Below are 14,181 nucleotides of genomic sequence, written 5' to 3'. Positions count from 1 at the left end.
CACAAATGTGATGCTCCAGAAACTCAATCTGCTCAAAGGAAAGTCAGTTTTATAGCTTCTCTAAAGAGCTCAACTGTTTTCAGCTGTGCTAACATGATTGTACAAGGGTTTTCTAATCATCCATTAGCCTTCTGAGGCAATGAGCAAACACATTGTACCATTAGAACACTGGAGTGATAGTTGCTGGAAATGGGCCTCTATACACCTATGGAGATATTGCACCAAAAACCAGACATTTGCAGCTAGAATAGTCATTTACCACATTAGCAATGTATAGAGTGGATTTCTGATTAGTTTAAAGTGATCTTCATTGAAAAGAACAGAGCTTTTCTTTCAAAAATAAGGACATTTCAAAGTGACCCCAAACTTTTGAATGGTAGTGTGTGTGTGTGTATATATATATATATATATATATATATATATATACACACACACAAAATGGAATCATTTGCTGACAGCTCAGTCCCCCCCAGTTCAAAAATCCTATCTGCGCCCCTGTCTAAGGGTACAGGATCTAAGAAGCCTCTACTTAAGGGCATCTCTGATGGGATTGTAGAATTTGACTGGTCTTCCATGTCTTCTTCTGGTTAACCCTTTGATGCAAAACATATGCACACCCCTTCTAATGCACGACATGGGTCAAAAATGACCCGCATTCATTTTCCAGGTTATTTCATGATGACTGAGTTTTTCTTTGCTCTATCTTTTGAAATCAATTTATTTTATGATTGAATATTCCAAGTATTCTTTAAATATCTTGTTTTTAATTACCACAAATCATTAATTTAATTTTTTCTTTCCTACTTTATGAACAAAAATACTTTTTATATTACTACACATGGGTCATCCAAGTGTGATTTTAAATTAAATGTCTTAATAGTATAATAATAATTTGTTTCAAGTAATTACTTTAGCAGTGAATGGGGCCAGTTAGTTATTTATTAACTATGTCGTTAGCTAAGCCAACTACAATAAAATTAGCTAACTAAAGTAGAATATGTCAACAGCTCGGTAGCTAATAGTAATTACTTGTAACTTTCTGACAAGTAATCTACTCACTCTCAAGGTAACCTAAACATAATCAAATTTTTTTCTAAGGTAATGTTAGAACAATTGAAAAACATTACTTACATGTATTAGATGGGCAAAGGGCGCTGTGCTGAGCTGTGAAATGTCTGACACAAGCACAATTCACAGTTCCCACCAAACGCTGTAGTAAATGCATGCGGGTTGTTTCTGACCCATGTGTGTAAACTTGATGTAGAATTACAAAAGCTGTGCTTGTTCATAACTTAAGAAAGGAAAAATAAAAATTATTTGTGCTAAACAAAAACAAGATATTTACTGCATATTTGGAAAAGTAAATGACAAAATGAATTTATTTCAAAAGTATATCATAGAAATACTCAGCCATACATGAACTAACCTGGAAAATGAATGCAGGTCGTTTTTGACCCATGTTGTGCATTAGAAGGGTAGTGATACAAAAAGGGCTTTTATTCAAAAAGTAAGAAAGGAAAAAAATAAAATAAGGATGTATGATGATCAAAAACAAGTTAATTGAGGAATACCTTGAATGCTGAATGATGGAATTAATTTATTGCAAAGATATAGAAGATAAAAACTCAGCCGGGTCACTTTTGACCTATGTTTTGCATCAAAGGGTTAAAGCAGGAATCTGCAGTTCTAGACATTCACTGCTCTGCATAATTTCAGGTTTTTCATTAAAAAAACCAACTTAATCCTGCTGCTTATGGAGAGCTGCATGATTAGCTTGTGAGCTTGATCAGGTGTGTTTGGAGCAGGTAAAGCATTTAACTCATCAGGGCAGCAGTCCCCCAGCAATTTTCTTTTTTAATCTGAAAAGTGGTCTCTTCTGTAATATGCTGCTCAGATACAAACTTTAACATTTAATTTTGTGCTGAAAAACAAAGGTTTGGAACTCTAAAATTATTTTGTACTGATTCGATAATGTAGATGTCATGAAATAGAAATCTATAACAAAGTTTGTATGAAAAAAAATAGGGCGCCGAAGAGTTTTGCACAATACTGTACATTTATGGAATTTGGCAGAGATCCTTACACAGAATGACTTATAAAAGTCAAAGGATATTAAATTTTACATTTATCTCATATATACGACCAAGGGCCTTGCTTAAGGGCCCAGCAGGACCAACTTGTCAGAGATTTGAACTCTCAAACTTCTGATGAGTCATCAAATGCCTTCATCCCCGAGCTACCATTACATTGTGCTGAGTGTTTTCACATAAAATCTATGAGCCAATCTTAGCACAGAAGGCAGGATTTGTTAATTCATGGAGGAGAAAATAATTAGATGGTAGTGGATCTTTTTGCATCCCTTCCTTTCTGAGTTTATTGATTGATTGCTGGTCCACATTTCAAGTTCATTTTAAACCAGAAACATTAACAGCACCCATTCTGCACAGCTACGGTGCCCTATACAGGACACTCCTATGGTAATCATTGTATCCTTTTAAAGCAGAATGTCAGTAAGACTGAAATTCTGCACTGGTGATCTGACAACAAATAAATACCCTTCTTCGGCATTATATTAAAGGCTCAGAAAAGACAATAATATCACTTGTTAAAAAGAGTGCATATTCACAAAAACAAAAACTATTGCAGGAGAAAAAATTAATCATTACACAAAATAACATTAAGTAAAACAGTTTCATTCACACACTAATCTCTTTCATAATTTCATAATTACAATAAACTACACATTGTTTTTTAATAAATGAAATATTTATAAATGAGATCCAGGTTTGCATGGACTAATGTTTATCAAGGCTATCTTTCTCAGGTCAAAGTGAACCCAAGCTGCATCAAGCACAAATGACTGCACTGATTTGTGACATATGAAGGCGAATTATAAAAAAGTTTTGAAAAAGGCAATATTTGTGTGTGTGCTTTTCATAGGTTTTTTTTCCTGTATTTTGACTATTTTCTACATTGTGGAACAACACTGAAGACATCAAAACTATGAAATAACATATGAAACATACAGGGTAGATTCTTTTGATTAACATGTGGTTTGTTTTTTTTTTTTGGGGGGGGGGGGGGGGGGGGGGGGGGTTGTGGAGGTGTCCATATAATATAAAGAACATTACATGGTGGCGCGAAGATATGAAGTTTTTCTTTTTGTGTTGAAAAATATTTCCCTTGTTCGCTTCACTCACTCATGAAATATACGTTCACCACTCGAAGATAAACTTCATATGTTCCTGCGACAGTATAACATCCTTGATATACAGGGGACTGCAAAAGTAGGTATACAGTAATGAAAAACAAAATGTTCACACAAAATGTTAGTATTAAATGAAATCTGGCACCACTATTATAATACTGGAATAATCCTTACTGTATACCTACTTTTGCAGTCCCCTGTATATCGAGGATGTTATACTGTCACAGGAACATATGAAGTTTATCTTCGAGTGGTGAACGTATATTTCATGAGTGAGTGAAGCGAACAAGGGGAAATATTTTTCAACACAAAAAGAAAAACTTCATATCTTCGCGCCACCATGTAATGTTCTTTATATTATATGGACACCTCCACAACCCCCCCCCAAAAAAAAAAAAAAAAAACCCACAAGTTAATCAAAAGAATTTTCATATTGAACCACTTTGCCATTTTGACAACGCGTGTCAAGTCAGTGGGAAAACATTGGGAGTGATGTCATCAGAGTGAAATATTGGGAAATATATCACTCAGATCCACAATGTATTTTGGATGAAAAATACAAGTTTTTCAACACGAGAAGAAAAACTTCATATCTTCAAGCCAACGTGTGATTTTCTTTTTATTATATATACACTATCACAAACAAAAAGTACCCAAATTTATCAAAACAATATATCAATATCCTCAAGAGTGAAGATATTGAGAAATATGTTAAGGTTGTAGTTCTCAATGTCCCAGATGTAGTTCATATGAAAAATATGAGTGGTGTATTTCCCAGTAAAACACTCATGTCTGTTATTAATGTATGTCCATATTATGTAAAGAACCACTCAACTAAGTAAAAAGAAATGACAGTCCATCATTATTTTAAGACATGAATTGTCTTTTAATTCATAAAAATAAAGAAAAATCATTATATATATATATATATATATATATATATATATATATATATATATATATAAACCCTCCCCCTAACTGACCTCAGTGTAGATGATGGCAGTCATCCAGAATCGCTTAGTGGGCCGTGGAACAGATAGCATAGCCCAGAGGAACATGAGGATGGGAAGGAAGAGTGTGAGCAGCGAGGCAGACACCATATGGTTTAGAATAATGACGAAGTAGCAGAGCATCTCTGACTGGGAGACCATGGTGTTATAGAAGGCAAAGATGAGCTGCAGGAGCCGTGGTAATGAGTGGTAGAATTTATCCGACTCATCAATTTCTGGGATCTGGAACATACTTTTAGGGTTTGGGTATGTTTTCATGAATGGCTTTTTGATACACTGTAAAAACACAACTAAGACATAGTTTGCCAGATCTGAAAATATCTGTTGTGACAATATGTTTGTGCCATCATTTTAGTCTGACAGTTTTTTTTCCTTTATTAGGTGGAATCTATATGAATTCTTGATTGCTTGCAGAATTAAATATCACATCTTTATATATATATATATATATATATATATATATATATATATATATATATATATATATAGAGAGAGAGAGAGAGAGAGAGAGAGAGAGAGATAGATAGACTATATTGCCAAAAGTATTTGCTCACCTGCCTTGACTCACATATGAGCTTAAGTGACATCCCATTCCTAATCCATAGGGTTCAATATGACGTCGGTCCACCCTTTGCAGCTAGAACAGCTTCAACTCTTCTGGGAAGGCTGTCCACAAGGTTTAGGAGTGTGTTTATGGGAATTTTTGACCATTCTTCCAGAAGCGCATTTGTGAGGTCACACACTGATGTTGGACGAGAAGGCCTGGCTCTCAGTCTCCGCTCTAATTCATCCCAAAGGTGTTCTATCGGGTTGAGGTCAGGACTCTGTGCAGGCCAGTCAAGTTCATCCACACCAGACTCTGTCATCCATGTCTTTATGGACCTTGCTTTGTGCACTGGTGCACAGTCATGTTGGAAGAGGAAGGGGCCAGCTCCAAACTGTAAAAACAGTCTGCATGCCTACCATAGGTGCTTGATTTTATACACCTGTGGCCATGGAAGTGATTGGAACACCTGATTCCGATAATTTGGATGGGTGAGCAAATACTTTTGGCAAGATAGATAGATAGATAGATAGATAGATAGATAGATAGATAGATAGATAGATAGATAGATAGTGTGTGTGTGTGTGTGTGTGTGTGTGTGTGTGTGTGTGTGTGTGTGTGTGTGTGTGTAAAACAAAAAAATGTGTATCTCACTTGTTAAGCAGGAGTTCACTGGCAGTGAGGGCTCTGGTCTCCTGAGTAAGTGGTTGAAGTTCTGAAATACTCTCACTCCTCACCTCCATGACCACTGAGTCCAGTGATGATGACTTAAGCGATTCGTATTTCTTTTGAAACTGCTCATTTTCTTGCCTTTCCTCCCATTTTCCTTTCTCATCTTCTTCTCCATCCTCCAATTCACTATTCATTTTGTCTTCTACTTCTTTATCCTCTCCCCTTATAGTAGATGGTTCTTCATGGCTTCAGATAGAAGAATGACAAATAATGACTAATAAGACTGATAAGAGATACAATCTATTATAAAGTGAATTAAACAGAAACTCAAAATATTTATGATAACATCAATAGTAAGTCCTACTCCAGCAGAAGGCTCCCTTGATCATATGAGATCATGTCTACGTTGGCTGATTTGTGAAGTTTCTGGCGTCGCTGTTCAGTGGATAGTTCAGAATACAATTGCTCAGTTTTGGGTGAAACTAAACAGGGGGCATCATCAATGTCATCATGGAGAGTTGGCTGACGTGACATTAACATGGTCTCATCGGTCTGACAGCTAAAAAACAATATTAAAACAAACAAACAAGCATAGAAAAGATTTATGAACAAGTTATTATTGGCTATATTATGAGCTATAACTATTAATATCAATTAATGACATTACTATTATTTTATTCATCCATGCATGCAATATGTGTGATTTTTTAAAAATCCTCAATAAAAGCTATGCAATATAAAATGTCATAAGAATTATTTTTTCTGGCCATGGTCTGGACCAGAAGTGGGGTCTTGAGTCAGATGCTTTCTGGCCAGCTTTCTTCTTCATCATCCCATATAATCCCCTCAAGTGGAGTTGGGTTTCCGTTTAGCCAGTCTTCATTTTTGTCTATCACTCATCCGGGTCAGGTCAATCTGCTGAGCATCCTCTTTGATGAAATCCCCCCATCTTTTCTTTGGGCATCCTCTGGGTCTCTTCCCCATCTTCGTTCTTTCTGCTACCCATCTAATTATTTCTGATGGATCTTTCCTCTTTATGTGTCCATAACACCTAAGTCTGCTCTCTTGTATCTTCTCTCTCAACCGTCTAACTTTTGTTCTTTCTCTGATGGTCTCATTTCCTAGTTTATCTTTCCTAGTAATCCCCTCTTTAGCTCTAAGGCACCTCCATCTCCACCACCTCTAGAATGTCGAGTTGGTTCTTCTTCACCAACCATACTTCTGTTCTATAGAGGAGGGTTGATCGCACTATTGTTTTGTATACTCTACTTTTCAGTCTCATGGGTATCCTTTTTGTCATAAACCACTCCCCCAACTCTCCCCCATGCATTTCCTGTGTTTTGAATCCGTGCTTGGATTTCATGTTTCAACTCTCCATTGTTCTGGATCCAACCACTGAGATACTTAAAGGCAGTAGTCTCAGCAAGTTGGTGCTGTTCTACCTTGATGGTGCACTGGGGCTGGGGTTGAGGGTTGTTTGATACTTTCATTACTTTCATTTTGGCTTTGCTCATCTTCATCCCATGTGCTATCAGTTTGTCATACCAGATGGAGACCATTTCCTGGAGTTCATCTTCGCTGTTAGCTCTCAGAACAATGTCATCTATGTATATGATTTTAGCCACTTTCTCAGTTGGGATGCTATGGCTGATGTAATCCATAATTATGATAAATAAGAGAGGACTTAGTGCTGATTCTTGATGTAGACCCACCTTCCCTTCGAAAGGATTTGTCAAGCCAAAACAGGTTCTTATTTTGGTATCTGGGGTTGTGTAGAGAGCCAAAACCATCTGAATCAGCTCTTCTTGGACACTGTAGTGTCTGAGGACTGGAGCTATCATCTCTCTGTTGATCTTGTCATAGGCTTTATCCAGGTCCAAGAAAGCCCAGAAGCTATCTTTTATTATTTACCTGGCCACAAACAGAGCATCAACTGCACCTCTTGTCATGCTCCGCTCCGGACATCCACTCCAGAGATTACGAATCTCTCATGCCAGCACCAATCCGAATCCGGAATGGGAATTCCTTCATGCCTGCATTCGCTTCCTGGTTTTCTCTGCTGTTATAAAAATGCCGTTCTCAGACAGGAACTTTGCCAGAACATCTCACTTTGCTTCTAGCCATTTCTGTGCCTCTGTTATGTTTCATGGTTGTTTGCTGAAGCTCATTTTTCTATTTCATGGTTTTTGCACTAAGGGTTTATTTCTAGTTCATGGTTTTTGCACTAAGGGTTTATTCTAGTTCATGTTTTTTTGCCCTAGCAATTTTGGTCCTTTGCCTGTTTCGTGTTTTTGTCTAGTTTTCTGCCTCTTGTTATCTGGATTATTTTTGCCATTTGTTTTTGTCCCATTTGTTTTACCCTTGTGCCATGCCCTTTTGCCTGTATTAAATCTCTCTATTTATTTGATTACTGTCTGTGTTCTGCTTGTGGATCCTTATCTCACCACACCTCCACGACCCCTAACAGTACGTTCTGGCCAACATGGATCCAGCAGAACTCACCCGTCTGAGAACAGCCATCCAGCAGCAAGGGACTCTCCTCGGGACCCATCAGCAAGACCACCAACAGATTACACAGAACCTTGCCACCCTGTCCAACTCACTCAACCTCCTTACCACACAAATGCAGCACTGTCAAGCCGTGCCTACCTCTGCCCAGCAGTCTCCAACTTCAGCTCCTGCCACTGCCTTTTCCCGTGAGCCGAGACTCCCAGCGTCTCAGCCCTACGATGGAGAGCCAGGTGCCTGTAGATCATTCTTGTCTCATTGCTCCTTGATCATGGAGCTGCAACCTCTGACCTTCCCCACATAACACTCCTGGGTGGCATATATCATCACGCTCCTCACTGGCAAGGCCAGGGAGTGGGGAACAGCGGTCTGGGATGCCGACACTCCCTTCTGCTCCTGTTTCAGAGATTTCTCCAAAGAGATGAGGCGAACTTTCGACTGTTGTCTGTCCGGCCGGGAGGCGGCTAGGGAACTTATGGAGCTGTGGCAGGGGTCCCAGTCTGCCTCGGACTATGCCATCAAGTTCCGGACATTGGCGGCATCATGCGGTTGGAGCGAGAATGCCCAGGTCGACACGTTCCTTCATGGCTTGTCTGACGTCATTAAGGATGAGCTGGTATCATGGGAACTGCCGTCGGACCTCTCCAGTCTCATGGACCTCGCCAACCGCATTGACGCCTGGATCCAGCAATGGAGGAGAGAGAAGACCCACCCCAGCTTCACCTCCTCTCCACCTCCCGCCTTGTCCATCGAACCTATGCAGGTAGACCGGGTATGGGTGTCAGTGGAGGAATGACAACACCGGCAGAGCACAGGGTCCTGTTTCTACTGTGGTCAGCAAGGACACACCTGCCGAGCCTGCCTGCTAAAAGGATGAGCCCCACCAGTGAATTGAGGGCCCTGTTGGGCAACACTCGGAATCAGCCCCCTGCTGATCAACCATTACTCCCTGTCATCATTATCCATGACAACCAACATCACCACCTCCAGGCCCTCGTCAACTCAGGGGCAGACAGGAACCTAATCTGCTCCGCCACTGCCAAGCATCTGGGAATTCCGCTACTCGCCCTCGACGTCCCTCTCACAGTCCTGACACTCAAAGGCACCAGCTTGACCACAATCACCCACCTTACTGCCCTGCTCACCCTGAGGATTTCTGGTAACCACTAAGAAACCATCCAGCTCCATGTCATGAACAACCTCCACGTACCCATCATCCTAGGATTACCTTGGTTAACGCTGCACAACCCTCACCTAAACTGGGCCAATAACACCATCCTAGGCTGGAGCCCTTCCTGCCTGAACTCCGCTCTGCCTCCTGCCAGACCACTGCAGCCTCCAGCCAGCGAGTTTCCCAACCTCTCTCATGTGCCTCAGGAATACTTGGACTTAAGACTTGTTTTCAGCAAGACCCAAGCAGTGTCCCTTCCTCCTCACAGACCCTATGACTGTGGAATCGACCTCCTGCCCAGGACAGCGCCACCCAAAGGACAACTCTACTCTCTGTCTCCTGTCGAAAGGCAACCTATGGAGAAGTACATCTCCGAGTCTCTGGCAGCTGGGATCATCCACCCTTCTTCCTCCCCAGCAGGGGCAGGATTCTTCTTTGTGGATAAGAAGGACAAGTCAGTCTGCCCATGCATTGATTATTGAGGTCTCAATGCCATCAAAGTCAAGAACCGCTACTCACTACCACTCATGACTACGGCCTTTGAACTACTCCAGGGAGCCAAGATATTCACCAAGTTGGACTTACGCAATGCCTACCATCTCATCAGGATCAGGGAGGGGGATGAGTGGAAGATGGCCTTCAACACCATCACTGGCCACTATGAGTACCTTATGGTCCCTTTTGGCCTGACTAACGCGCCCGCAGTCTTCCAGGCACTCGTTAGTGATGTCCTGAGGGACTTTCTCAACATCTTCATTTTTGTGTACCTGGATGACATCCTGATCTTCTCTCGCTCCCTGGAGGAACATCGGGGCCACGTCCGGCAGGTCCTCCAGTGCCTGCTAGAAAATAAGCAACATGTCAAGGCGGAGAAAAGCGAATTTCACCAAAGCTCTGTCTCATTTCTGGGGTTCATCATCTCCCCGGCTAGGATCCAGATGGACACCCTCAAGCTTGAGGCAGTCGCTGACTGGCCTACCCCATCCTTGTGACAAGAGCTCCAGCGTTTCTTGGGATTTGCCAATTTCTACAGGCGCTTTATCCGCAACTTCAGCACAGTGGCCAGACCTCTCACAGCTTTAACCTCGACTAAGACCTCATTCAAGTGGGGGGAGGAAGCAGAGAGAGCCTTCTCCATGCTCAAGCACAAGTTCACCACAGCACCCATTCTCACCATACCCGATCCCACAAAACAGTTTATTGTGGAGGTTGACGCTTCCGAGTCTGGGGTCAGAGCCATCCTCTCCCAGAGGGCCAACTATAAGATCCACCCCTGCTCCTTTTTCTCTCGCCGGCTGTCCCCTGCTGAACGAAATTATGACATCAGCTACAGAGAGCTGTTAGCCATCAAGCTAGCCTTAGAGGAGTGGAGGCACTGGCTCGAGGGGTCGGATCTCCCCTTCCTCATCTGGACCAACCACAAGAATCTGGAATACCTCAAATTCGCCAAACGCTTTAACTCACAGCAAGCCCGATGGTCTCTCTTCTTCTCCCATTTCCAATTCATGCTCTCCTACTGCCCAGGCTCCAAGAACGGAAAACCCGATGCCCTGTCCAGGATATTCTCTGCCTGCCAGGAGGAGTCTAGTATGCCTGAAACCATCCTCCCTCCATGCTGTCTGGTGGGGGGCCACCCTACTTGAGGTAGAGACATTGGTGCAGAAGGCCCTGGAGCAGGACCCTGGAGAAGGTAACTCAAGCAACATACCACCTAACCATCTGCTTGTTCCCTGTTCTGTGTGAACCCAGGTGCTGCAGTGGGGTCATGGCTCCAAGTTGGCTTGTCATCCGGGAGCTGCTCAAACCATGGCACTCATCCAACAGCGCTTCTGGTGGCCATCCATCAAGGAAGACGTCCAGGAGTTCATGGCAGTCTGTGACACATGTGCCCAGAACAAGACAGCCAATCGACCCCCTGACAGCCTGCTAAGACCCCTCCCGATTCCTCATTGACCCTGGTCTCACATCGCCCTGGACTTCGTCACAGGACTCCCCAACTCAGGTGGCAACACATGCATCCTCAGTTATTGACCAGTTCTTCAAGACAGTCTATTTTGTCCCTCTGCCCAAGCTTCCCACAGCTAAAGAAACTGCTGAATTACTCATACTTCACGTTTTCTGCCTACACGGACTCCCCACTGACATCGTTTCCGACCGGGGTCCTCAGTTCACTGCGCAATTCTGGAGGGCCTTCTGCAAACTCATCGGGGCCTCCTGTAGCCTCTCCTCAGGGTTCCATCCTCAAACCAACGACCAGGCGGAAAGGGCAAATCAAGCTTTGGAGGTGGTACTCAGGTGCATGATGTCCAGGGATGCCGCTTCTTGGAGTAAGTACTTACCTTGGGTCGAGTATGCTCACAACACTCTCCCTCCATTTGCCACAGGCCTCTCGCCCTTTCAGTGCTCCCTAGGTTACCAACCACCACTCTTACCCAACCAAGAGGAGGAGGTCACCGTACCCTCAGCCCAGACCTTCATACGCCGCTGCAGGAGGACATGGGCATTGGCTTGGAGAAGACTCATTCACTCCACCCTAGCATCCAAGAGGCAGGCCGACAAACTCCGCTCTAAGGCACCCACTTACCGGGTGGGGCAGCAAGTCATGCTCTCCATGTGCCATCTGCCACTCACAACCGTCTCCCGCAAGCTGGCACCCAGATACCTAGGACCCTTCATCATCAGCAAGGTAATCAATCCATGTTCCATCAGACTGGCATTACCACTCACCATGTGATGTATTCACCCCACTTTCCATGTGTCAAATCTTAAACCTCTGGTCTCTAGTTCTTTGTTAAACAAATGGGACAAAAAACCAAACTTTTCTTCTCCTCCAATTTGGCATTCCACTATATCTCTTATTCTTTTGTCCAGGATTCTCTCCAGACATTTTGGCCAGCTTTCTATCTTCTATATCCTCCTGAGAACCAACCCATAGACTTGTGTCCTCTGTAGTTGACATTTGTTTTACATGCACACCCTCTTACTCTTTCAAGCTATTCACTTGAATCCTGGTGTCTTGTAAAGAGTACATCCTGGGCTTTCCAATGATATATCATGTGACTAGGAGGGTTGCTGGGAAATTCTTAGTAAGGAAATCATAAAAGAGAAATTGAGAGACACATTTTTTTCTTGGTTCCCAGGAGGATATAATGTGATAGGGTAAGTGAGAACCATGTTTCAAAACAATTATATATTTCTCAATTCTGGGAACTGTTGTTTCTAATTACCAGCCATCAAATAATATTTTATCCAATTTTATTACTTTACTTTTGGGCTTTGTTACATTCCAGAAAGATCAAGAGTTTTATCTATGACATAGCTGGGACACAGCGCTGCTGTCTGTCAAAATGGGGTCCTTGAATTGCCATTTCTTTATAATGATGTTTATAATAATTATAATGATGTATGATTTTCTGGGAATTTTCTTTCTTTTAGTAATTTAAAAATCAGAATAAATCAGGTATATGTGCAGACCACTGTTAACTTATTTCCAATGCAAAGACTGAGAAGAAGAAGAAGAAGAAGAAGGAGGAGGAGAGACTGCATCTCCATTGTCCAGTGCCATACTATTTGGGCTTCTTTTAAAAGTCATTAGGTCTGCATGAAAGTAAAACATCTCACACTGGTGCAACTTTTTTTGTCCTGCAGGATGCTAGGCCCCATGCATGCACATTCTATTCATATCTGTGGTTGTCTTTGTTTATTAGCATAATCTGAATAATGGATTCACATTCATATCTCTAATAGATAATGCAATTCATTTTTTTTCCAGGACATAGCCACCTGGATAGACTGCTGTTCCAGGACAGTTTGGAGTTGACACTCCTTAGTTGGGCATAGCCATGAGGAGTGATAGGCAGTGGTGGTGGTGAGCTGGCAAGTGTAATTATCTCCTCATCCAACAATGTCTGTGTGTTCTGTCTTGACAGACGGTTCTGGTAAAATTCATGAATACTTTCATGGGACACATCTTTACCCTAAAGACAGACAGAGGAGAAATAAATAAAGAGGATAGTGCTTTTAAATTATTTTACAGAGTGTGAAAAAGCTGTCCATGTCCTCTTCAAGCAAAAAATTAATGACTAAAGGCACAATTTTTTTTAGCTTAACATATTGTGTTATCTGTGATTTGCTGATGTGTTCCCAACCCCTCACCCGAAGTCAGATGGGATTAGTTCCAGCTCCCCTGTGACCCTGAAGTGTAAATGGTATAGAATATGGATGGATGGATGGATGGATGGATGGATGGATATTGTCAAGACTGTAATAATCATGTACCTTGTTCTGTTGTTGGCTCAGCAGTGCCCTTTCCAAACGCAGCACCTTTGAGATGTCCAAATTATCCTTACAGAATGAGTTCAAACCCTCTGTTATATCATCAATAAGTGACCGGAAGAAGACCAAGCTAAACTTCAGACAGTCAATAATCCGCTCAGACATTGTAGCTGTGAGACAAAAATAAAATATTTTATATAGGCACACCTTTTTGAAAGAATCATGTTCTATGCTTACAAGCATTATACAACCCCATTTCCAGAAAAGTTGGGATATTTTCCAAAATGCAATAAAAACAAAAATGTGATATATTAATTCATGCAAATCTTTATTTAACTGACAAAAAGCACAAAGAAAATATTTTCAGTAGTTTTATTGACCAAATTAATTGTACTTTGGAACACTTCTCTGACTTTTGGGGAAGAGAGGAACTGGAAGCAGGCTTCAGAACAGGTGTGTTCTTTTTATTTTGACACTTTTCAGTGATTTATAATGACACAAACACACTACATGCGACAGGGTGTCACAGTTCTCTCTCATTCCTGACTGTCTGAAAGACACAATGAGACACAGGTTAATAGACAGGCAGTAGTTAGACACAAGTGTATCTCATCACATGTTATGTATTGGTTCAACCTGTCTCATCACCATTCACAACTGAAGCTCGACCATGCCCCCGCTGCTACATACCCCCACTGCTCGAATCAGGCCAGGGAGCCATCCGGGCTGCAGCTGACTCCCCCTACTGGCAGGAGAGGAAATCCGCCACCACCAATTGTGCCCTTGGCCTGTG

At 42.0% G+C, this 14,181-nt stretch overlaps 1 protein-coding gene across 1 annotated transcript in view; it reads right to left on the bottom strand.

The window, feature by feature from the left end:
- Window positions 1–14,181, bottom strand: part of si:dkey-11f4.7 (piezo-type mechanosensitive ion channel component 2) — a 278,704-nt gene that overhangs the window by 36,436 nt on the left and 228,087 nt on the right. The window contains exons 36-40 of the mRNA XM_060932701.1: window positions 13,392–13,558; window positions 12,897–13,090; window positions 5,799–5,993; window positions 5,417–5,680; window positions 4,192–4,450 (exon numbers count right to left, since the gene is read on the bottom strand). Of these exons, the coding sequence (XP_060788684.1) occupies window positions 4,192–4,450; window positions 5,417–5,680; window positions 5,799–5,993; window positions 12,897–13,090; window positions 13,392–13,558 (1,079 nt within the window). The remainder of the gene's footprint in view (window positions 1–4,191; window positions 4,451–5,416; window positions 5,681–5,798; window positions 5,994–12,896; window positions 13,091–13,391; window positions 13,559–14,181) is intronic.

Source organism: Neoarius graeffei, chromosome 10, assembly GCF_027579695.1.
Source record: "Neoarius graeffei isolate fNeoGra1 chromosome 10, fNeoGra1.pri, whole genome shotgun sequence".
In the NCBI taxonomy this organism is placed as follows: domain Eukaryota; kingdom Metazoa; phylum Chordata; class Actinopteri; order Siluriformes; family Ariidae; genus Neoarius; species Neoarius graeffei.
The sequence above is the reverse complement of the archived record's forward strand: the minus strand, read 5'-3'. Positions and strand labels throughout refer to the sequence as shown.